Genomic DNA, 25,098 nt, shown 5'->3' with positions numbered 1-25,098 from the left:
ATTCAGCAAGAAGTCGTGATGTGGCTTCAGTCAGAAACTTGATGCAGATTTTTTCAATGCCATGGTCTACCGTTGGAACAAGTGTTTGAATAAGCAGAGTGACTATGTTGAAAATAATGCATACCAGTGCCCTACTACTATGAATCAGTATATCTGCCTGTGAAATAAAGTTTGTCCATGAGAGCTCTTCATACCTTACTTTTTGTAGCGTCCTCAGCTCTTTTGTAGTTTGAAAAGAGATAATCTTCTATCCTGTTCAAGTCTTTGCATTATCTCTGCATCACAATATTGTTTTTGTAAATCTGTATTCATTAATTTGTAATATATTTGTATATTTTACTCTATATTTTATTATTTTCATTTAAGTTACACTTCGTAGTTCTATTTACATATACACACTTAATTCTGTTCCAAATCTGTACGTCTTCAATGATAGAAAAAACTATACTCAGGTAGCTGATCTTAGAAAGTTTGTCTGCAGAGTCTGTTTTTCCTAATATCATATCTGTTCACTACTCAGTTTTCATGATGAGCATTAGCACATTCGTCACCTGTTAAAATTTGAGCTGACTCCTTTAAAGTTTTTCTTAGGGTCTTCTTTATGTTGATGTCTAATTTTATTAATTTTGAGATTAATTTCTTCGACTTGAAATAAGAGACACCATCAATTGATAGCAACAAAAAAAAAAAAAAATCAATCACAAGGACTGATCGTAAAACATTTCCATATGCTTGGCGAAGTTTTCTTCAGCACCCTTATAATCAATAGACGTTGTTAGTAATGAACATAAAAATCCTAATAAATACGTTGTTTGCAGTTAGAACAGTCATTGTTACCGATGCATGTTTTAAACTGTTACAGCCTTTAAAATTGTTCCCATTATGCTTATTTCCTTATGCAAGGAAATTCACTATCTTATAATATAGTGTATAGTACTTTGCAAGACAGTTATGGTTTATGAATACCAGTAGGCCACTGGTATTATTGCGACAGAGTTACACAATTGGCCTACTATGTGAAGACAGAAGAAGATAAAAACAGAAGTTGCAACATAACGTCAATGATCAGTGATCAGTTAACGTAATAATGCAAAAAAATAAATAAATAAAAACCTGCCAAACTGAGATAATAATTTATTTGCTTATTTAATTTTGTTTATGATTATTTTTATTTGCTTATGTATATTTATCTATTTATCTGTAGCCCTTTGGATGCTTAGCACCCTTGTATGGTTCTAAACTTTGCTAAGGCTAGCACCAGCCCTGCAAATGAATTCTTAATAAACTTGTTTCACACTCCTATATTAGTTTTTTCAATGGCGTTTTCTTCTGTTTGCTTTCGATTTGTAATGTATTTCTTCTTTCTCAAAGTGTTTCAGTTCCATTGATTTTGTACTGTTCAATCTTATCAATGATGTTCTTTAAAATTTCCTCACTGCTCTTCTAATTAAAAAAATATGTATCCTGATGCTTTTCTTGAGTACTTCATTTCAATAAGTTTTCAAGCTATTATTGTCTAGTGTGTTGTATTAGGCCTGAGTATTTTTTATTCGAGAAGATTTAAGAAACAAATATTAAAACCAAAATAATTAAAATTTAAAATGACACATTTGATTAAATACAGGATTAGTCAAAAGTCAGGAAAGATTATTTTATTTTTCAAATATTAGTATCTTTAATTCACTGCTAAAAGTTTCAAATCATTCCCTCCTTGACAACCAACCCATTATCAAGAATAGTCGTAGGCCTACAATTTAAAATTAAAATTTTCTGGTTTAAATACTTGCAATGGAAAAAATATTGTATACCATACGAGAATAAACAGATGTTATATGCTCGTTGAAATTATCACCCTCAGCTTTGCCTTGGAAGCTAAACTTTCCACTCAGATAAAATCTAATTTTACCCTTATGCTATAAATTACTATTTCACAGGAGCTTCAAATTGTTTCACTCTTGTTCCTCTGGGAAATGAAATAAATAGCAATTCAAGGTATCCTTGAGTGAGTTACTTTATTTATTCATTCATTCATTCATTCATTCATTCATTCATTCATTCATTCATTCATTCATTCATTCATTCATTCATTTATTTTGCGAATTCATACCCGAAGATAATGGTTTTGTCTTTATAAATTCGAATTGGCCCTATTCAGTGTTATTGTGAATGTAATAGAGATTTTTCCAGTGCAAGATTCAAAACTTTAAATGGATTGAGGTATGGACTCTTAAGTTTTCTTGCTAATGTTGTTTATTCCCTAGAAGAGGGGCTGCTAATAATAAAAGAGAAACATAGCGACCATGCCTTAATGTTATGAAAGTGGTTTATGCCGATACCTAAACAAACACCATCCTTTTATGAATGAAACATAGGTCTAACAAATTTAGAGGACTTTCGATGTTTCTTGACTTTTGAATAACCCTATATTTCATTATTTACTGTTTTACACCTCACATGATTTTTATCATTGAAAGATGTTAAAATAACATCTTTGTAATAACTTTTGGATTTATTTTATACTGTTATCCTAGAAAACAGTCTCCTATGTTACCAAAACATGTCATCACACGTGCGTAACTGATACCAACTTGTAAGATTGACACTGAGTTTCCTTGGAAAACGTGGGCACATGCTGACCAGTGTAATTTATTTAAGATGTAGCTGTATTAGTGCTGTAGTAGTTTGGGATGATTGTTCTAGAGCACGTGTCTAAACTAAACAGTCTTAAAAATAAATATAACCACTGATTTAAATTGTAAGCGTAACCTAACCTAGAATACTACTTCATGTCTCTGGATTTTTTTTGTAATGGATTATTTAAGATAATGCTGTATCAACCACGAGGTTATCTAGCAATAGTGAAATTGATGATAACGTGATGATATTTTGGCAAGATGTGGCCGAAGATTCGCCATGAGTTGTAAAAGGGCTTAGTGACTACTGATTCAGTAAGAAATAGTAACTGAAAAGAATACGATCATAATCACAACCTACTTTGTTCTTAGGTATATAAGTTGCAGATATATCATGCATTGACTTCTAGAATGTCTGTTCTGATGCACACTTTCACAGTTGATCTGCAGCTCACTGATAATTCCGAAAATCTCCATTGTTCAAAATATTGCTGTATTTTGCTTTTCATTGGCATTCTTTACCATTTTCCTTATTGATAGCAGAACTGAAAAGCTGTGACAAACGTAAATATTCGCATTGTCATTCATATTGACTGTTGTTTGGGCAATTTTGTATGTTGCAATTCACATCCAAAATTTTAAAATTAGATTTGCTGTTTTTACTGTCTTATTGTACCAAAGTATTATGATGTTGAAAAAAAAATTGAGATTTCATTGGAAATGCACATTTTTAACATTCCTAATATCGAAAAATTGGTTTTGGACCTTTTGTGTCTCTATCTGTATATAGCTACTTTTCCTAAGCTAGTGGATGAATTTCGCTCATTGGCAGTATATAGTGAGAAAGAGTATCCAGGAATTGCACATGAAAATGAAAATGTAATGTTGTTCTCATATCTAAACATTTGGCAATAAAGCCATTAGTTTTCTTGCACTCATTTTTTTAGGGAATGTATTGTGCAGGAATAGGGCTGTGCATCTGTATGAAATATGGTACCGGTATAGTATTTGTTAGTAAAAATCGGCGAGTCTTTATTTAAGGGGAGAGGATGGTATTTTTTGGTGAAAAATTAGTAAATTTTCAAAAAACAAAAACATTCTTTAAAATACTCTGTGATATGTGTGGAATGCATAGCATAACATTTTGTGGGTATTTGTGCCCTTATCGGATGTTGAGTCCCTATTTTTAAACTTCCTGCGTTATGGATTTTTAAATCACTCGCCCATTTTTATTGTTGTTTCAGGTAAATCAAATTTTCAAAAAAAAAAAAAATCTTTAAAATACGCTTTGATATATGTGGAATAAATTGCATAACATTTTGTGGGTATTTGTGCCCTTATCGGATGTTGAGGCGTCATTTTTAAACTTCCTGCGCTATGGATTTTTAAATCACACGCCCGCTTTTATCGGTTTCCATTAACTTCATTTTTTTGCTACATTGCCATACAAAAATGGATATAATTTCTGAACTGTTAAAGATACATGCATGAAATTTAGAACACACATTCTTTAGACTATTAGGAAATTTTCTTTGTAACAGAATTTTGTTAATTGATTTCATTTTAAAAATACTTCCGTTTGTTTGCAAGAGAGGAAATCAGAAAATTGTTATTAAATTTTAATTGTTTATTTTACAAATGTAGGGACTAATATCAAAATTCTGTTACAGACAGTTTGTAGAACATTCTTTTGCAAATACATTGGAAAAAATTGTTTGAATCTATCTTTAAAAACGGTTTAAATATATCGGTTTTAGTACAATCCTGCATTGGGTAGATTTTTTTTCAAATTTGGGCTCCCAAATATATATATATTTTTTTTTTTTTCAAAATATTTTTATTTGGTTGAGTTTCCACAGCTATGAGCTCTACATACAAAAAATTAATATTTTACACCAAATAGGAAAAAAGTTTTAAAAAATACCATCCTCTCCCCTTAAAATAAAAAACACCCAATTGTGATTTTGCCAGTTTTTCCTTTCTTTTTATTGCGTAGAATAAACTGAAAGTGAATCGGTACAGTTGGTGTGAAAGGATAATTATTTCCTGAGAAAAATACAGAACTGTGTCTGTATGTCGTTGTGGATTTAGTCTTAAGTTTTTACCCCTTTCGGCCACATGACAACACAGATAGGACAGGCTGTCACTAGTAGTAAAACTTCCTTGCTCTATGTGGGTAGGTGAATTTCCTCAGAAGTAATTAGTTTACAAATGAACTAAAAACATTATGATTTGTAATACAATAACAGTAACTAGGGTTGGTTGTTGTTATGCTTGTGTAAATGAAATACATCTTGTGTATTCACATGTTAATGTGTTTTTTTTGTTTTGCAGTCCACATCCGGAGTGTGGAGTGTGATGGCTGCCAAGATGCCAGAGCTGAGCTATTCGTGTGAGATATGTGGTGTGGAAGGACTGAACGATGAGGAGATGCGTTCACACATGGTGGTCTACCACCTGGAGGGTGCTGCATCATGTCCATTCTGTGATCTAGGCGAAGTCTCTGCCGAAGAGATGCTGATGCACGTCAACAGTGCTCATCTGGACTACTTGACTCCAGAACAAGAACTCTTGGCCTTCATCGACGACGACGAAGATGAGGACAGTAGTGACAGGGACGTGGCTAGACCATCTCCGTGGGCCATCTCCCCGGAGCCGAGAGAGAATGGCTGGATCAACAACATCAATAATAATAACAATAATTACTGTGGTGGTGGGGGTGTTGCGGCTGGCAGCAGTAGTGGGAGTGGTGGGGGTGGTGTGGCAGGCTCGGCTGCCAGCGGGGGTGCGAGTGCCGGGTCAGGCTCCCCTCTGCGCTCACAGCTGGCCCTGAACCTGCGGACTAGTGCGGTGCCTAGCCCTGCCAAGAAGACGACACCACAGCAGTGCCCTATGTGTTCATACAGCAGCGACTCCCCCCTCCAGCTGGAGGAGCACATAAACAGACAGCACTTCGACCTCACGAGCCCCTCGTTCCCTGCGTCACCGCCAGGTCCACAAGAGACTGTGTACAATTGTCCTCTGTGTGTTCGAACCTTCCAGAACAGCCCAGACTTAGAACTGCATGTAAATATTGAGCATAAGGATATTCTCAGTCCTGCCAAGGTGAGTTGGCTCGTGTGTGAATTAATTACACAGCATCCACAGTGTGTTCGTGATAACTCAACATTAACTACGATTCCAGTGCATCATTAGGGAATCATAGTTGGTAGAATCATACAAAATTGACGCATTCTCTGGAACAAGAACTTAACTACATAGTCTTTAATTTGAGACACAGGGCATCAAACATTTTAGATCTGGTATAACAACATTCTGCAGAACGATGTTCAAATGTTTCTAGAAGCCACTGTGTTTGCTGGAGGGAAATAATATTTTGTCATGTGGGAGAGGGGTTATTAAGGATTCAATATATGCTGAAAGCAGAAAAGTGATGTAACATGTGCTAAGTTGTTATTCCAGGGAACGCTTCAGTTGTAATATAAGTTTGATTTACGGTATGAAAGTATTTCATAGTTGATAATACTTAGTGTTTTAAATTTTTGACACTAAATGCCAAGAACACAGAATAATATATATACAAGAATGATAACTGATTACAATAAGTAACTGAATCAAATTTGCGTGAACATGGAACACGAATTTTATAAATCATATAAATTGACAATCACAAATTAAAGAAAAAAGGGAAACTGTAATATTCGGTATAAATGGTTTTTTAGGATTGCCACAAACCCTTTAATGGTTGGAGTGCCAATTTTGGAAATGATGTCATGGATTACAAATTTTTTTAAAAGTATTAACAGTTAATTGTGGGATGGTACTCCTAGCTCCGATCATTAAACCATGCACTTCCCAAGCGCCTTCCATCTGATATTTTTCTCGAAAATACGAAGTAGTAGGTTCATAAATTTGTTGTTCTTCTTTGTTGACTTCAGATGCTTGGATCTGACTCATCTCAAATCTAATAGTTGGGTTTAATATAAAGACTTTACTATTAGTCTTGTATAGAGCCATGATGTCCACTCTTCTAATTCCGCCAAGAATCTTTTTCTAAGGGCCTATGCTGTTTTCAGAAGTTATGATGGCGTGAATTTCTCAGGAGTTCTCCATGTTGGCAGAATTCTAGGATGTGTGCTAAGGATTCAATCTACTTCTACTACTACTACTACTACTACTACTACTACTACTACTACTACTACTATTACTACAACTACTGCTACTACTACTAATTATTACTATTATTATTATTATTATTATTATTATTATTTTATTATGGTATGGTTGTTCCCCTCTCTCCTCTTTAACCAAAAATTTGACGAGGCTTTCCACTTCTTCTCTAAGGGGATTCTCTTCTGCTAAAAGCTGACAGAATTTTAATGATTTTATTTTCCTTTCCAGGAATTCCTTTTGATAATACAACATATGCAATTGGTGATAGCAATTTAATGCTGACTTTGTTGAAAGTGTGGTGGACCGTTATACACATTAATTTAATGGGACACTCTCGAAGTTGGATATACGTGTTTGGAGAAGTCTAATCTTTTACAAATTTCTGTTAATTTTTTTGTCATAACATTCGTAGATAGTAATGTAACTGAGATTATGTGCAATTCTTTTTAGTCATATATAGTTATTATTTCATCAGGCAGCTCAAATTTGGTTGATTTTTGGCTAATGTTCTTTCTATATGTGTGTTTGTATTATATATATATATATATATATATATATATATATATATATATACACCATGTGACACAAAAGTCAATTGATTGAAGACAGTACCGCACTCGATCCTGACATTCTTCTGTCATGCTTAAAAGTATTGCAGGTGGGATGTGCTGGATAACATGAGTGATTCTTTGTTTCAAGTCATCTGTAGATGTAGGCTCTGTCTGAAAAACGTGGTGTTTCACAAATCCCCATAGAAAAAAATCAGGGGGTGTCAAGTCTGGTGACCGTGGAGACCATGACTGAGGTCAACCTCATCCAACCCAGTGCACATCGAACATCTCAGTCAGTTTCGGGCTAACTGTTAGAGCATAATGTGCCATGGCCCCATCTTGTTGAAACCACATTCTTATCCGTTTGTTCAGTGGCAAATCAAACAGTAACTTCATTATAGTATTGTCCAGCAATTCCTCATATGCGTGTTGGTTTACATAAATATGGTCCCACAACCATATCACCTAGTATTCCATACCAAACCATAACTTTCGGAGCACCAGGGTTGTTAGTTCATGCCTCCATCATCTTGTGATTTCTGTGAACCAATATCGTGCATTTGTGTATGAGCGTGCCCATCCAGAAAGAATAAGCATTCGTCACTGAACAGAACATGCTGAAGGAAGGATCTTTGAGTAGGAAAACGCTGTGTGATCCAGTTGCAATATGTTTGCCTAGTGAGTGGATCTTTCTCTTGCATTGTGTGCAAATGCTGTAATTTGTAGGAGTAAAAATGTGCAGATTTCAATATTCTGCGAACAGATTCTCTAATGATATCACTTTCTTGAGCCACATAGTGCACTGACCTTTTAGGGCTGGCCGTCATCTTCACTATCACGTCTCTATAGGGATATCTTATGCAAAGTTTTACCGCTAGATGGCAGGAGCGTTCCATGCGGCGCAACATGTTGTAGGGCTATGTTATGTCATATGCTACAGTTGATTACGTTTTCCCGCTTGTTGGTTTTCTGTGCGTGTCAAAATTATATTTACAATTATTTTGTATAACCTAGTATAATTTAATATAATTCAGTATTTTCTTACCTCATAATTTAATTTAATTTACAATAAATAATAACGTAAACCTGTATAATATTGAGCAATTCCCCTTAAGAGATGGGTGGGGAAATCTGCAGTATGCAGATATAGATACGAGTATGTAATTTGAATGTTCATGAACCTAAACGAGAACTTTGACAAGAAGGTGCACGAGTAAAAAAATAGGAACTATGTCGAAGGTGAATACCATCTTTAATCATTAGTATTTACGAACCGTACGCTAAAAACAGGATATGCAGCCACCAATGTGTTTATATATATGTATATAGGGAAGGGACTATTTTTTTCTGTAGTTGCAGAAAGATCAAATGCAATTTTGAATAGGATGATATAATATGATCGCAGTAGTATTACGATTAGTCGTGCATTTTGTAGGTTAAGGACATGTAGTTTTGAATACTATGTAGGATGATTTTGAAAATTTGAAGTTAAAACATGGTTTTAATAATTAGGGTACAGTACATTAAAAACATAATTCACGAAATGGATTTCACTACAGATCATCCTGGATAATAAACATCCCAGTTTATCGAGAGTTTACTGCAGGCATAAACTTCGGAGACTCCTACAACTACTGCATAATATAATCTAAGCTAACATAGCTTGCTGTCGAGGTTGCATATGTTTTTATTAATTTTTCTTTTTCCTCTTCCAAAATGAAACTGTAGTCAACAGTTCCTTACTTGAAGTAGTTACTTTTATTTAATAGCTAGCACTTTCGAGACGCAATTTAATTACTTATATTTTTAAGGTTTAAAGCATATATTCAGAATATTTCGGGACCTAATTGAAGACAAAATTCTTTCTCTGGTTTTTACATATAGGAACATAACAAAAATTTGCCATTTTTAATTGTTTTTAAGAGTATTTAATATACTAATACACGACGTATATCCTCAATGTTTATATACCGAAAAACAAATGCGTACGCAAAACGCATTCCTCAAAGTACACATGCGCTATCTGTTGGTGCTAGTTCAGGATATCTGTATTGAATGCTGTTCATCAGTAGCAGATTTGGGACGACCAATTCGTTTCTTGTTGAATACACTGAAAGTTGTTTTTAATTTATGCAATAATTTGGCTACATTTTGGTATGATGGTTTGGGAATGTCAGGATGACGACGTTGAAACTCGTCTGCAGCTTCATTTGCTATCCTGTGAGTATCCCCACAGAGCAGTATTTTATCCACGCCCTGTTCAGAAGTCGACATGATCTCTTCACCTTTCAATGAATATCAGTATCACAACTGGAAACAATAAACAATAATGTGATCTTCTTCAACTCTTACTCAACTCAAAATAATAACTCAATAGCTTCAACAATAAACGAAACAAAACACAAAACTAACTGTAGCATTGTTGTTTACCGTACCTCAGCCCACTTCAGTTTATGTTCTGTATTTTCAGTTTTATGATTATTAATGTTTTCCATTCTGTGTCACACAATATATATACACATACTAGCTATATATACCAGGTGTTTCAGACCACACGTATCACCCTTTTTTCCCGAAAGCTATATGATACTGGTTGTTCATAAAAAAATTCACTCACATTACTCTCACCACACATTCTTAATTATACAGTTCCTGATTTTAATTGTATATTTTCATTTGATAAAGCATTTCATTGCCCAGTAGAAAGTGTGAAAGTAAGTGTACAGTTACTTGAGAAATCATAATTTATTAAAAAGGAAAAAAAATGTTAAATGTACTGTTACTCACATTAAAGACAAGGACATGCATACAGTATGCATACATAATAATGGCAAACTTTGCTCTTCTAAAAACTGGAAAAATACGGTTTTTTTCTGTTGGACATCACAATATAATAGTGAGAACTGACTGGGAGTAAAATTCCTATAGAATATGTTTAAATTACGAAAAATCTGCTGTATTTTTGTCACATTATTTGGCCAGAATTGCCCAATATAAAAATTATTTTGAAGTAGAATTTATGCTAAGAAGACAATGAAATATATCATTGACACATCATAAAATGAAACGTAAAGAAAAAATCATACAATTTATAGTATTTAAAAAATGTACTGTATATAATGCCCATCTTAGTATAAAGTTACCAATTATATTGTATAACTCAGGGCTTTAGAGAAGCCAAATCTTAAAAGAGTTTACTTATATCATGATAAAAGATAAGAAAATACTGACCTTAAAATCACTGAAATTCGCATGAAAAAGAAGACGGCAACTGATGATATCTTGAAGCCAATTTTCATAAGGAAAATAGTTTCCTTGTAAATATAAAGTACACAGTGTAGGCAATAGTTACAATAAAATTTCCATTTCGTCTCATAATTTTAAAATTTTGATGAAATATCCCACTCCTCATGGAATGACTCACAGATGTTTATGCTTATTGCTATTCTGCAAATTGAATTGATATACCAGTGCCATGTCTTATATCAACAATAGTGCCAACATTAACCTTTTGAGTGGGACGAAAATTAATTAGATTCCAATGTTCTTGTTTTCAAGTTACTCTTCTGACTTGCAGTCGTCTGGACTTTGAAGTTGTCACATATATGTATATCAGTCGCCATCGCTGTGAGTCACATATCGGGTAGAAATGGCTATTTCTCGGAGCTGTGATTTTGGAACTGTAGTCACAGTCGGAACCAGTGACAAACCTATCACAGCAACAAAATCACAGGTAACCTTTTGAGTGGGACGAAAATTAATTAGATTCCAATTATCTTGTTTTCAAGTTACTCTTCTGACTTGCAGTCGTCTGGACATTGAAGCTGTACATATACGTATATCAGTCGCCATCACTGTGAGTCATGTATCGGGTAGAAATGGTTATTTCTCGGAGTTGTGATTTTGGAACTATAGTCACAATCGGAACCAGTGACAAACCTATCACAGCAACAAAATCACAGGTCTTGAAATCACACCCCACCACTAATCAGACCTGGGTGTCGTAGCTGAATCGGTAAGATGGCACCAAGCAGTGAATCACGTACTCACACGAATGCGGTCCTAAGAACTTCAATTATCATCCCATAATAAGGAGGTCGCCACAATAAGCCTCAGGCTGCAGTGCAAGCCTTTAGGCTCTCCTCAGGAAGAAAGAACGAATAAAGCGTGTTGAGATCATACTGGTTTTGTGTTGCAGCCTAGTCAAGCTTCTTCAAGTGTGGAGAATTGGAGTGACAGTTGCCCTGTGTGCTGCATGACCAACTTCAAGAGCAATCAGGAGATGGTGGCACACATAGAGGAGCACTTCAATCAAAAAGGTCACTGAGTTCAAATAATACTTACATTCAGCTCACACTGTGGCTTACTAAACACTTGTATGTTATTTTGTTGCCATTAGATACAGATCTGGAATATGATGAATAAATTAGTTTCAGATATTAATTTGAATAATAATCTCTGAGAATGTTATATTTTAATATTTATTGCAAATGTACACAACTTTTTAACAACTCACTAAGGAATATGTATGGTAAGACTTTCCTGTGTTAAATTTCAACGTACCTCGTTTACATGTTTCGACCTATTTATGGGTCATCTTCAGAACTGGTTGTTGGTCTTGGCACCACTTGTTCTGTTTCCTCTGAGGGTGTGTTCCTGTGGTATAGTGTAGAGTCAAAGAGTGTGTGTGTGTTTTGAAGTTGAGTTGTGTGTTGAGAATTTCGTTGGGGTGTGTTTTTTGTGTGTCTGTATATTTCATATTGTTCTAGTATGTTTAGTTTCTGGCTTTTTGGTTGGATGTGTAGTATTTCCATGTCTGTGTTGATGTCTCTTTGGGTGTGGTTAACATTTGTGATGTGTTCTGCATATGTGGAGGTGTTTTGTAATTTTGTTATGGCTGTGATTTGTTCTTTGTAACGTGTTTGAAACGATCTGGCTGTCTGTCCTGCAACAACTTCTACATAGGACAGACAGCCAGATCGTTTCAAACACGTTACAAAGAACAAATCACAGCCATAACAAAATTACAAAACACCTCCACATATGCAGAACACATCACAAATCCTAACCACACCCACAGACATGGAAATACTACACATACAACCAAAAAGCCAGAAACTAAACACACTAGAACAATATGAAATATACAGAAACACAAAAACACACCCCAACGAAATTCTCAAGACACAACTCAACTTCAAAACACACACACTCTTTGACTCTACACTATACCACAGGAACACACCCTCACAGGAAACAGAATAAATGGCGCCAAGACCAACAACGACCAGTTCTGAAGATGACCCATAAATAGGTCGAAACATGTAAACGAGGTACGTTGAAATTTAACACAGGAAAGTCTTATCATACATATTCCGAAGTGATACAGTGTTAAAAGTTGTGTAAGCAAGATGTATAACTCACTAAGCTTTGGATTTTTGCCCATACATACATTTTTATTAATGTTTCGCGCTTTATTTATATTTTGTGCACTTATTATATAGTAAGTAAATTTGCTAAAAACAAACTTTGTATGAATTGCTTTTACACTTTCGTAGTTAACTCAGGAAATAAACTGCAAGCTCAAAGTACAAATGCTTTAACTAGAACTCAGATATAGAGGATATCCAGAAAGTGATATCTGTTTGTGCATAATGCTCATGCAAATCAATTCAAGGTGGTCCAACTTCAGCCATCTACTGGCTTTGTTCCACACAAGCACCATGCCGATGATATCAGTACTACTATTTTTAGGAACTTATACAAAAAGCAAAAATATTGATAATTCAGTCGACTGTTATTTGGTTCTTAAACATACTAAACGCTAGTGGCACTGTCAAATTATGTCAGCACATGCCAAGAGTAGTGAACTAATCATCTGTAAGATTATGGTCTCGAATTTCCGCTTCTTTACTATGCTGTTGGCACTTTTGGGTGGTACATGATTTAAAGATAATGGAGAAGTGAATGATGCAGTCAAGAAATGTCTAAATGGACTGGTGGTAAATGGCATACAAGAGCTCGTATCACCAAATACGTGTTTAAATATTAATGGGGATGTAGAAAAATAACTTAAGCATGTCATTATAAAAATTATATTGCAAGAATCTTTTGTTTTAAATTGTTTTTAAATGCCAAACAGATATTACTTTGTGGATGATCACATTTATGTATATCTATATATATAAAATATGTATAGGGGCGTACGCAAGGGGAAAGGTTACTGTGTTTGAACCCCCTTGAACTTAAAAAAGTGACATATTAAGATTTGAGTTTTTTATTCATTATAATGACTCCCCCTTGATAAAATTCTGCATACGCCACTGTATATATATGCATTGTGTATAAAAATTACTTAAATATGCGCTATAAAAGTGCAATGAAAATATATATAGCTAGTCTCGTAATGTTTGTGAATATTTAGCTTACTCTTCATAGCTTATTGTATGCTTGAAAACTTTCCTGTGTTGAAATACTCTTTGTGTGTTGCATACGAAGTAGGCCAAATACACGACAATTTTCAAAAACATTCTTCCTTTCTTCTCCCTTTCCCCTACCCCAATTAATGAAAGTATTACGATGCTGTAAAAAATATGTTTTGGGCATGTGATCTGTTACTCTGCATGCAGTGATTTCGCCAAAAGTATTTAGTAGATTTTGTTCATGTTGAATTTGTATGAGTCAATTTATCGAAGAATGATCCACATGAAATGTAATGATTTTTAGTAAAAAAATATATACATACATAGATGGAGGTAAATTTGGTATGAGAATGATTTTATGATAATTTACCTCCATCTATAACAAATGCAACATGTAGAAACCTAAATATGAATTTCTGAAAAAGTGGTCAAAGTTTCCTCTGTGTTCAAAGTTTACGGTATAAATGCAGATTTTTGTAAATAGATCAATAATAATAGAACTAATTATAATATACAGTACATATAACTATTTTGTGAAAAGTTAATTACATACATATGCTTACTGATGTGATTTATAAATATCTTATTTTTGGTATTAGGTTAATACCTTGTGTCTAATCCAGGGAACAAAAGCTCATATTTTTATTTTTATATATTGAATTGAAGTGATATTATACTTTGTTTATTATTATACTTGAAGAACTTGTGTCTATGAGACGATAATGATTCTGAATGCGAATTTATTCTTCTATTCTCATAGTATAAAAACAAAAGAATGGCGTTATAGTAAGTAATCATCAAGTACTAAAATTACTACTATTTTTGTTTTGTTTACTGCAAAATAAATGTCACTTTCTAAATACATCTGTGGTTTAAAAAGTATAGTTGTCGATAAAATATTAACATTGGCTTTTCATTCCAAAAACTCAACATTCAAGTTCCGCAAGTAACAGTGAAAATTTTGGTGGAGAGCGACAGTTCTGGGGTATGTTAACTACGTTTTTTTTTTTTTTTTAATACCATTGACACAATAATAATTATTGTGATCATTGAAATGCAAGCAGCCAACATTGTACCATAGTGAAATCACTTTTAAATCTAGTTACATCTGTCTTCTTTTGCTTAACAGCCATGTGATCATTGTGCTAGTATTTCATATTTTGCCATGTGAGAACACCTTCTATAACATGCTGCAGGTGTATCTCCAATCACGCCGGACATGTCATGTGATCGTATGCTTGCACGGGAAATAGAAAAGAGAGAAAGAGAAGTTCGAAGACTGAGAGAACAACGGGAGTTCGAAATGCTGAGGGTAAGAATAAATTCCTATTATTTTTATTGTTACCATTATTATTGTTGTTGTTTTTATTATTATTATTATTATTATTATTATTATTATTATTATTATCATCATCATCATCATCATCATCATCTTTGTTGTAGCTGTTCTTATCATACCACCACATCATTGATATCATCATTATCATCGTCATCATCATCATTATATGTACAGTTACAGAAGGGTTGTCATATGCCACAGGTTTCACGGACAGTCCGTGATTTTATAGTGTAAGAAGAAAGTCTGGGACGAAAAGACTGAAGGCAGCGATTTTAAATGCAGCCGGATATAAATCTGGAAAATTGCAGTAATTTGTGAGATAGTATCAAAATGATACTCAAATGGATGCAAGATAATACATCTTGCGAACTGAATGACAGTCTTCTCTATAACCAAGTGATCAAATGAAATATTTTCTATCGGATAACAAAAAGGAAAGTTCTAAAGATATGTTTTCACACAAAATTTGGGTAATTTTTTGTCACAGCTGTGTTTCTTTGAATCAGTACTCAGAATTTCTGAAGAGTATAGAATTTTATTTCTTGGTACGTGGGCATAACGCCAATGTTGAAAGAGTAAAAGTCACTCATGCAAAAGAGAAGAGTCTGACAAAGATGTGAGTGGTTTTCGTAGATTGCACATGCTGCATATTGTGTTTACTCTTTACACTGTTCACGTGGTTGCAAAACACGTCGAATACAGGAGGGAGAGCCATTAATCCTTCCCATTGAAGGCTTTAAGGAACCAACCTGGACAAATACCCAATGTCTCATCCCTACCTTCCCGTGGTGCAGCAGTTAGTAAGCATAATTTTACAAGCTGAACTAAAGGGAGGGGCTACTCATCAATTAGCACTGGTCAGCTTGATGAGTTAATGACCGAATTTGGTATAATTTTCCTCTATTCAATACCTAATTCTCTCTTTATCCTTTCCTATCCAGTCCTCTGACTGAACTCTTACTTTCTTCGATCCCAACAGTATTAGAGCATTCGAGGCGTAGGGGTTCATTTTACTTTCCTTCCTACCCTTCCTACTTTTCTGTTCCTAGTGCTGACCTGCTATGGCACAAAAATCGTCCTCCATTGGCTTAAGGAGGGAAAGTTGGTGATCAACAAGATCTCCCAACTAGGTCCAGTGGACCCGTTGACCAACAGCAGGTGTGGTCCTCCAGACATTCTGGGGGTTGTGTGTGAATGAAGTAGCCACCAAAACATTAAAATATGGTGTTCACTTAAATCGGCTACAAGTTGCCATTTAACCACTCCAATATGAAATGAGTACCATTAAGGTAAAATTGTCCGGAGGTAAAATAGTCCCCCAATTGGATCTCTGGACGGGGACTACTTTAATGGTACAGAATCATTAGTTGATTCCCGATTTACCACGCAAATCGTCTGTAGCTGCATTTAGATTGGCAACAGGCCATGACTGTTTGGCCAAGCATCTGCATAGAATTGGAATATATCAGTCTCCTAACTGTCCATTGTGCAACTCAAATCAAGAAATGGATTCAGAACATCTCAAAATCTGTGAGTCAGTGGCTAACCACGACAATATCTTTGAAAAATATTGGAGTGCAAGAGGTCAAATGACTTTATTGTCAAGTGCCTGGCATTAGAAAACAACAACAAACAACAACAACACTGTTCACTTGCGGAAACATGGAAATATCATATGTACTTAGTATATCACTATAATATGATATGCGTATATAATCACTTCGTGATTTAAGACGGCGCTCACTCTGTCGGATTCTGGCCACTTAGTCACTCTTAATGAGTGCACCTCTGCACATAGTGTGTTGGACATTGTGCCACTGTCATATATTTGTGACATAGTGCATGAGGGTTGGCTACTAAAGGGAAACTAAGAGGTGGAGCTTAAACTGAGAGGATTCAATCCGGCATTGGAACTGGAAATATCATATGTACTTCGGTACATCGCAATAATATATGCGTAAATAATCACTTCGTGATTTAAGACGGCGCTCACTCTGTCGGATTCTGGCCACCTAGACACTCGTAATGAGTGCACCTCTGCACATAATGTGTTGGAAATTGTGCCACTGTCACACATCTGTGACACAGTGCATGAGGGTTGGCCACTAAAGGGAAACTAAGAGGTGGAACTTAAACTGATAGGATTCAATCCGGCATTGGAACTGGAAATATCATATGTACTTCGGTACATCGCAATAATATATGCGTAAATAATCACTTAGTGATTTAAGACGGCTCTCATTCCGTCGGATCCCAGCCACTTAGTCACTCGTAATGAGTGCACCTCTACACATAGTGTGTTGGACATTGTGCCACTATCACACATCTGTGACACAGTGCATGAGGGTTGGCCACTAAAGGGAAACTAAGAGGTGGAACTTAAACTGAGAGGATTCAATCTGGCATCAGAATTGGAATCCGGTGTGGCTTAGTGGATAAAGCGTCAGCACGTAGAGCTGAAAACCCGGGTTCGAATCCCGGTGTCGGAGAAAATTTTTCTCTGCTCCACCAATCCTTTCATTTTTATTCATTTTGTTTTTCTTTAGAAATGTAAAGATTTTGGTGGCATAATAGTGAAGAATATTTTATTCAATATTTTAAACGAAAATACCTTGTAAATTTTACTTAGAACTAATTGAGATATTGTTTTCTTCTTGTATACCTTCATATGTTTTTTTAAAACTTGACTGATGCTTATGTGGACAGGCCCAATATGGAATGGACAATCAGGGCAACTTCAGGGAACAGAGCCTCACGAATATGCAGAAGGCTGTGTATGCTGGTGAGATGTCTGTGGCGGATTACTATGAGAGGCAAATAGAGTTGAGAGCAGCAGAAAGCAATGGCGTGGATGATGGAAGCTCCTGTACAAAAGGTGAAGCTGTGCAGTTTGTTGTAGTATCAATACCTTTCCTGTGTGATGTGTCACTTTGTTCCAGTTTACTGGCCATCCATCCCCTCACTACATGACAGTTCCACTCTTTGTAAGAGCCATTGACATTTTCCTTTATTCCTTACCAAGGAGAGGCTACTGGAAACATCTGCAAGATATTGTCATCATTAATGATAATATTGTTTTTGTGTTTGCTTGTTATTTATCACACATTTTGTCATCTATTTTGTTTTCAGGTCTTGTTCCTAAAATCCGCGGCATCAGCGGCAGTGCACCTAATGTTGTGAGAACTCTGATGTGTACCACTGTTGATCATTATGCTTCAACTTACGGAGACAAAGGCTGGGGATGTGGGTACAGGTCAGTAATATCACAGTGTAGTGTAATGTAATGTATTATATCAAATGCAGACATAGTCTTTTCGGAAAGGTGTAGGTTGTAAGATCAGGAATACACAAGCAAGCAGTCCAACATTATTAATGTGTGTCATACTGGATTATTTTGTTGGCCGTGATTTCTGCTAGTATGATAATGTAATTGAGCTCCCCTCCCTAAAGAAAAGGCATGTGAGTAGAATTGTAGGAAATATTACCCTTCCCCTTTTCCTTTTTTCTTTATAAAAATGTAGTGGTTATTGTTTTCATTTGATATAACACTTTTTACACCTCTCTTGATGTAAACAAATCCATGTGTTATTCATTCACTCATTCATAATGTTCTGCCCAAGGGCAGGTCTTTCACTGCTATCCCCAGTCTTTCTTCTTTTCTGCCTTCCTCTTAGTCTCTGCATATGATCCATATTTCTTAATGTCGTCTATCATCTGATATCTTCTTCTGTCCTGAACTCTCCTCCCATTCACCATTTTTTCCAGTGCATCCTTCAGAAGGTAATTTTTTTCTCAGCCAGTGACCCAGCCAATTCCTTTTCCTCTTCCTGATCAGTTTCAGCATCATTCTTTCTTCACCTACTCTTTCCAACACAGCTTCATTTCTTATTTTGTCTGTCCACTTCACACGCTCCATCCTTCTCCATATCCACATTTCAAATGTTTCTAGTTGCTTCTCTTCACTTCGTCGTAATGTCCATGTGTTATAATGAGTTGTAATTGGTTGCTAGCCAATACTCAACTTTGTTTATCAGGTGTGTGCAAGTAAATAGCTTTTCTAAAATTAATGTGAATTATTTTTCCTGTTTTAATTTATTTTCGCACTTAATTGATAATCTTGCAACAAATTGTTTCATTCATTCATTCAATCCATAGTTCCATTGTGTGTGTGCGTGCGTGCGTGTGTTTCCATTAATAGATCATATGACTGCTCCAGGAACATGCAGATGATGCTGTCATCACTGCTGCACCACACCGGGTACAACGAGCAGCTGTACAAGCCGTCCCTGGTGGGTGGTGGGCTGTATGGAATGAGTGGTGGTCGCACATGTGGACTGGAAATGCCAAGCCGGAGTGCCATGCCGTCGATCTCACGCCTGCAGCAACACGTGGAATGGGCGTGGGGGCAGGGCTTCGACCTGCAAGGCAGTGACCAGCTAGGTGGCAAGCTCTTCAACACACGCAAGTGGATTGGGGCCACCGAAGTCGTCACAGTCCTCTCATCCCTTAGAATTAGGTTTGTATTGCTTCCCCTACTCAGTAATCTTCTGCTCTGTAATAGACTTTTATCAGCTTTGATTATGTAATGTGGACTTTACATCACTAATAAAAATTTTGTAAACATTCATTACACAACTAGTTAGGTAATAATACTTCTATTACGCAACTAGTTATGTAATGATAGTGTACTGCTATTATCTAACTGGTTGCGTAATGTAAACCACACATTAAATTAAGTGAAATGAAATTGATTTTATTTTTTATATTCCACTTCATATCTTACGTGGGATTTCTATGGTACTAAATATTCAATTGCAGAATTTGCAGCATTTTCAATATCTAAATCCTCGTTTGAACTCTGTTTATTTCTCCTAGTACTGCTGTTCTAATGTTATAAACAAAAACCTATCGTGTTCAAAACAAATAAAACAAACATAAACAAATCTCCCTTTCTTGAAGAAAAAGAATTCCCTGGGTGTTTAGAGTCTGGAAATTTGTGTGAATGTGAGTGTGATTGTGAGTGTGCCGGGTTAATATTAATTAAGCAATCATCACAAATATAAAAATACATCAGGGGGCAGTAACCTGAACACATGTTTCAGCGTCACATTGTTGACAAGTAACTCCATCTGATAGCACAACCATAAAACATCTAATAGATGCTGTAGAGTTACCAACAACGGAAAAAAAAAAAAAAAAGTTACTTGTCAGTTGTGTAATATACTAATATCTCATTCGTAGCCACTAATAATACTTGTAATTTGTAATAATTCTGTAATTTAATTACCGATTTTAATACATACGAAATATTATTAGAAATGATTACAATATACTAATAGTTATTTTATGTTATTTTGTGTAAAAATAGTGACATATATCTACTTCATTTAAAATTGAAGTCACATTTGTTACTTTTTGGGATTTTAATAAAGAAAGTGTACAATGCGGAAAATGAAAGTTAACTTATATCACAATAATAAATTATTTCATTTATTTATGTCTTCTGAATATAGTTCAAGAAAGTAAAATATGACGTTAATAGTGTATGTTAGATGGTGCAGTTTGTCCCTAAAACTATAATTCGGAAAATTATATTATTTATCTACTCTTTACAGTTACACATACACAAAACAAAATTAAAAATTTAGACGTGACCATATCTACTGCATGTATTCTACGAGTATGCGACAATAAAATCTATTCTAAGACTGATTGAGTGATTTCATCATAGTAAGAGAAAGCATCATTCTGTTGTGAAGATTACATTCAAGTGTCCAATCATAACTATCTTGTTGTCATAATAACCATTTTTTATTTGTATACAAGTAAAAAAATGCCTGTCTTCTACAGGCAGTGAAAATTATGTTGTTAGTTCTAGATGTGATGTTTGTAATTTGCAGGTGCCAGTTAGTAGATTTTCATCGGCCTACAAGTCCTGATGGAGGTCATCCAGAATTGTTTAATTGGGTATTAGAGTACTTCCAGAAGAATGATGACTTCAAGCCACCACTTTATTTACAACACCAAGGTATGGCTGATAACCCAGCACAGTCATTCAAAATCATCTCCATTTCCATCCCGATTATGTTCATGAAATGTTTTCTTCTTTTTTGTTAAAGTCTGAAACAACGAGTTGCCTTTAATTTCTATATTACAGATTTTAATATTCTTCACTCAGTATAAGAATACAGAACTGTCTGAAAGGCTTTCAGTCATTTAATACAGAGTGCTGCAAAAAAAGACAAAGGTAACTGAACAAAAGAGTAGGTTTGAATGGCTGATTGACTGTATTATCAGACAATAAGATGTTCAACTAATTAGACAAATACCAGTTACAGGGAATTCCACGATGTTTTATAAATCAACAAAACTAGTGGCATCTGCAGGTGACATCATTATAATTGGAAGAACAAAAAATGCAGTAATGGAGGTGTACAAAGAAATGGGTTCGATGTATTACTGATTTGTTCATTAAAAGTGAGATATCCTGGTTGTATGTTTTTGCAATGAACTTACAAACATTAAGGACGCATTACAAATAGTAAAAGTCATAAACAATATCATTGATACAGCAGAAGATTATTTCATCGCAAAAACATACAACCAGGGTATCTCACTTTTAAATGACCAAATCAGTAATACATCAAACCCATTAAACAGTTTATTTAAATTAATTAACATAAGACATCCTCACCTGAACCCACATGCACAACCCCCACTCCCTTATCTACGTAATATGACGTACATTAATACTTAAAAGCATCATGTGAACATGATGCGAGAAATCAGTCACAGCCGAACTAGTCCAAGAAATACAGCAACCTCCTCACCCCTCATCATCACATAAGTCTTGTATTATATATCAAAAGTTCTCAAACAGAAACATATAACCCGAATAAGTTCCTTACAATAGTTGATTCGTTTTCACAGTCAAACTTGACCAAAGCTGACTCCTGCAACGTATGAATACCTACCATCAGAAGAAAATGTACAACTAGTCTCATAATGATACAAAGCTGCTAGTCACATAATTTGTTAATTTTAACCTATTCAACACGTTAAATTTTAACCATATATTTTATTCTGTGAACAACTTGTATATATTGTTAATTGAATTTCTACCAATTATAAATCACTGTGTGTTATTATTATGTGTTACATTGTTGATCTGAAGATGGCAAATATTGCCGGAAGCGTTAATCATTGATTTCTTTATGTACTATAGTATTTAATGACTATTTGTACTTTGATAAACACATAGACAGCTTTAGATAAAATAATTAATAAATTCTTACCTGCTTATCAGACTGTTACTAACATGATTAAAAAAAAAATTTCATATATAGTCCCGTCGCTCTTATTTCCGGCAGCCAATCACGTTGCAGGTCAGCTTGTCATTCGCTATTGATGATGTAATGAATTTCCTAAGGCTCGATAAATACTTCATATAATCGCCCGCCATTTTGGCTCTTTCGTTGGCGTTTGCAGAAATCACATGAGGACGTTATTTGCCGCTCAATTATTTGCTCAATTACAGTGCGTTTGATTTATTATCATAGGAGCTACAACATGATAATGTTTAACGTTGAAGCAAATAGATTCCTCATCTAGTAGCTCGGCAACGAAAGAACAAAAATGGCGAACGATACTACCTACCCAGACTTTATAGAGCCTTCACTTCGTAAGACGTAAGCAAAGGGGAGGAGTCACACCGGAAATAACAGCGACACGACTATAGTTGCAATTGTGATGAAATGTAAAAAAAAGTGAAAAAAAAAAAAAACACATTTATTTTTAGAGTGTTTATCGCAGTTGTGATATTTTCATGCCTCTGCCCATCAGGTCACAGCCGTACCATTGTGGGTGTGGAACAGCTGAAAGACGGTGGCCTCTGTCTGTTAGTGTTTGATCCCAGTCACTCTCCACACCAGATGGCTCAATTTCGCAACACGTCAACAGGTGTAGCAGCAATGCGATTAATACGCAAATCACTGGCAGCCATGAAAGCTCGGCAGTATCAAGTTGTTGCTGTTTGTGGCATCATGGACACGGAATACGAATATCAGGTATAATGCTGTTATTGTTTTTATTGTTATTGTTAAAATTATTGTTGAAATTTTTTATTTATTTTCCTCTTACAGGAGATTTACATTGTACAGGGTTGTGATGAACATGTGTAAGTGTACAGCTGTACATGCAGCAAGGATGGTCGTGTTTGGCGGTGGACAAATATATTCAGTAGTATACTCTCTCCTATAAGAAATTAATTGTTATATATAGGATTATTTCTACTTTTCGATGTAATTTCAGTCTAAGTTTGTACCCTTTCAGACACAGAAGATTACGCAGATAGTCCCTCTTGCTTAATGGATTAGTCATCACTAGTTGTAGCACCCTTTTATGAATGGGTGAGTTTCCACAGAAACATTCATTTTTATAACGTTCTGAATGACAATACAGTACGAATATGCTTAGTATCTCACTATAACTCACTAGTAGTATGTGCTTTTAGAGGTTGTTACTTTTAAATACCAATTTTGTTAAATGTAAAAAAATAACTCCAGCAATAATAATTATTGAAATATATATTTTTTTCTATTAATGGCAGTACTTGACTGCTGGTTATTCATCCATATGAAGCCAGTTGTGTAGACCAATTTACTAACAGAGTCGTCGTGCAGTGTGCGCCATAAGAGGCTGGTATATGCTACAGTCATAGTGAGAAGGAGATGATGATGATGATGATGATGATGCCAGAGGGAAACCGGAGCTCTCAGAGAAATCCCATTTGTTACCTGGGCTACAGGCTTGCCCAACACAAGTCATAAATCTTGGCTATGCCAGGAATCGAACCTTGGTCCATAGGATTATGGGTCCAGTGCTCTAGTCCCGGATCACCGGCTTTATTAAAATATATAGATAGCTATTTGTGCAAAATTAATTGTGTGCATCTATTACTTAACCATACAATTTATAAATGAAATGAAATGAAATATCTTTAGGATTGTTGTTGTTGTTTTCTAATGCCAGGCGTTTGACAATAAAGTTATTTGACCTCTTGCAGTCCAATATTTTTCAAAGATATTATGGTCAGGCACTGAAGCACAGAATCCATTTCTTGGTTTGAGTTGCATAATGGGCAGTTAAGGGACTGATATATTCCAATTCTATGCAGGTGTCTGGCCAAACAATCATGGCCTGTTGCCAATCTAAATGCAGCTACAGACGATTTTCGTGGTAAATCGGGAATTAACTGTGGATTATGATGCAGAGAGTTCCATTTTTTCCCTTGAGATTGTGTTATCAAATTTTGAAGTCTAAGTCTAGGATTGTAAAGAATGCCTTTTGTATGTAATCCAGAAAAGTAAAGCTCATTTTCTTCTTTGGGCTCGTAGTAAAAACTTTAATTTATATAACTTAGTTCAAGAATATGACGTAGTTCAAGATAATAAAGAGTAACATCATCTCAACATGGTGAAGGAACTGAATTCTTGCGAAATTTTTATTTCTTTGAGGTGAAATGGTCATTTGGTGTAACAGTTAAAATGATGGGAGGCTTGTGAATATGTGAAGAGAAAGATCTGTTTAACTGTCATTATGCACTATTCATTTGAGACATGGTTATGTAAAATAATAGTTTTATTAGTTACTATGTAGAATGTGTGATGTGGAAATATGTGCCATTTACAGGGCCTTCTGTTTTCTCTTTATTATGATTTGCAAATCAGATGAATTAATTCAGTTGTTTCCAAATTATCGAAGAATTCAATAATTGTAATTAATCAAATTATTCGATAATTTTATTCAGTAGTGTTTGTTATGACATGGATTCCTTCCCAGTGGAGATCAAAGGTCCAAAACGACTGTCCTTGCTGTAATTTTCAATAAATTTAAGTAAAAGAAAATTGTATATATAGCTTTCTTAATTTTCATGAATGAAATCATTTCTAACAATTCCTCGTGTTTCTGTAATAACAGCT

The 25,098-nt window shown here is 35.1% G+C and overlaps 1 protein-coding gene across 5 annotated transcripts in view; it reads left to right on the top strand.

Annotated features, from left to right (window-relative positions):
* Nucleotides 1-25,098, top strand: part of LOC138712345 (zinc finger-containing ubiquitin peptidase 1-like) — a 100,472-nt gene that overhangs the window by 43,275 nt on the left and 32,099 nt on the right. For 2 of the 5 annotated variants that reach the window (XR_011335697.1, XM_069844000.1), the window contains exons 2-10: nucleotides 4,968-5,738; nucleotides 11,556-11,676; nucleotides 14,976-15,091; nucleotides 17,825-17,993; nucleotides 18,248-18,371; nucleotides 19,335-19,634; nucleotides 21,019-21,146; nucleotides 22,961-23,184; nucleotides 23,450-23,526. Coding sequence is in view for 2 of the 5 variants with exons in the window: in XM_069844000.1 (XP_069700101.1) it covers nucleotides 4,992-5,738; nucleotides 11,556-11,676; nucleotides 14,976-15,091; nucleotides 17,825-17,993; nucleotides 18,248-18,371; nucleotides 19,335-19,634; nucleotides 21,019-21,146; nucleotides 22,961-23,184; nucleotides 23,450-23,485 (1,965 nt within the window). In the remaining 3 variants the exon portion in view is untranslated. The remainder of the gene's footprint in view (nucleotides 1-4,967; nucleotides 5,739-11,555; nucleotides 11,677-14,975; nucleotides 15,092-17,824; nucleotides 17,994-18,247; nucleotides 18,372-19,334; nucleotides 19,635-21,018; nucleotides 21,147-22,960; nucleotides 23,185-23,449; nucleotides 23,527-25,098) is intronic. The other 3 variants (XR_011335695.1, XR_011335696.1, XM_069844001.1) reach the window with 2 other exon arrangements.

Source organism: Periplaneta americana, chromosome 13 (assembly GCF_040183065.1).
Source record: "Periplaneta americana isolate PAMFEO1 chromosome 13, P.americana_PAMFEO1_priV1, whole genome shotgun sequence".
Taxonomy (NCBI): domain Eukaryota; kingdom Metazoa; phylum Arthropoda; class Insecta; order Blattodea; family Blattidae; genus Periplaneta; species Periplaneta americana.
This window is presented reverse-complemented; position numbering and strand designations above follow the sequence as displayed.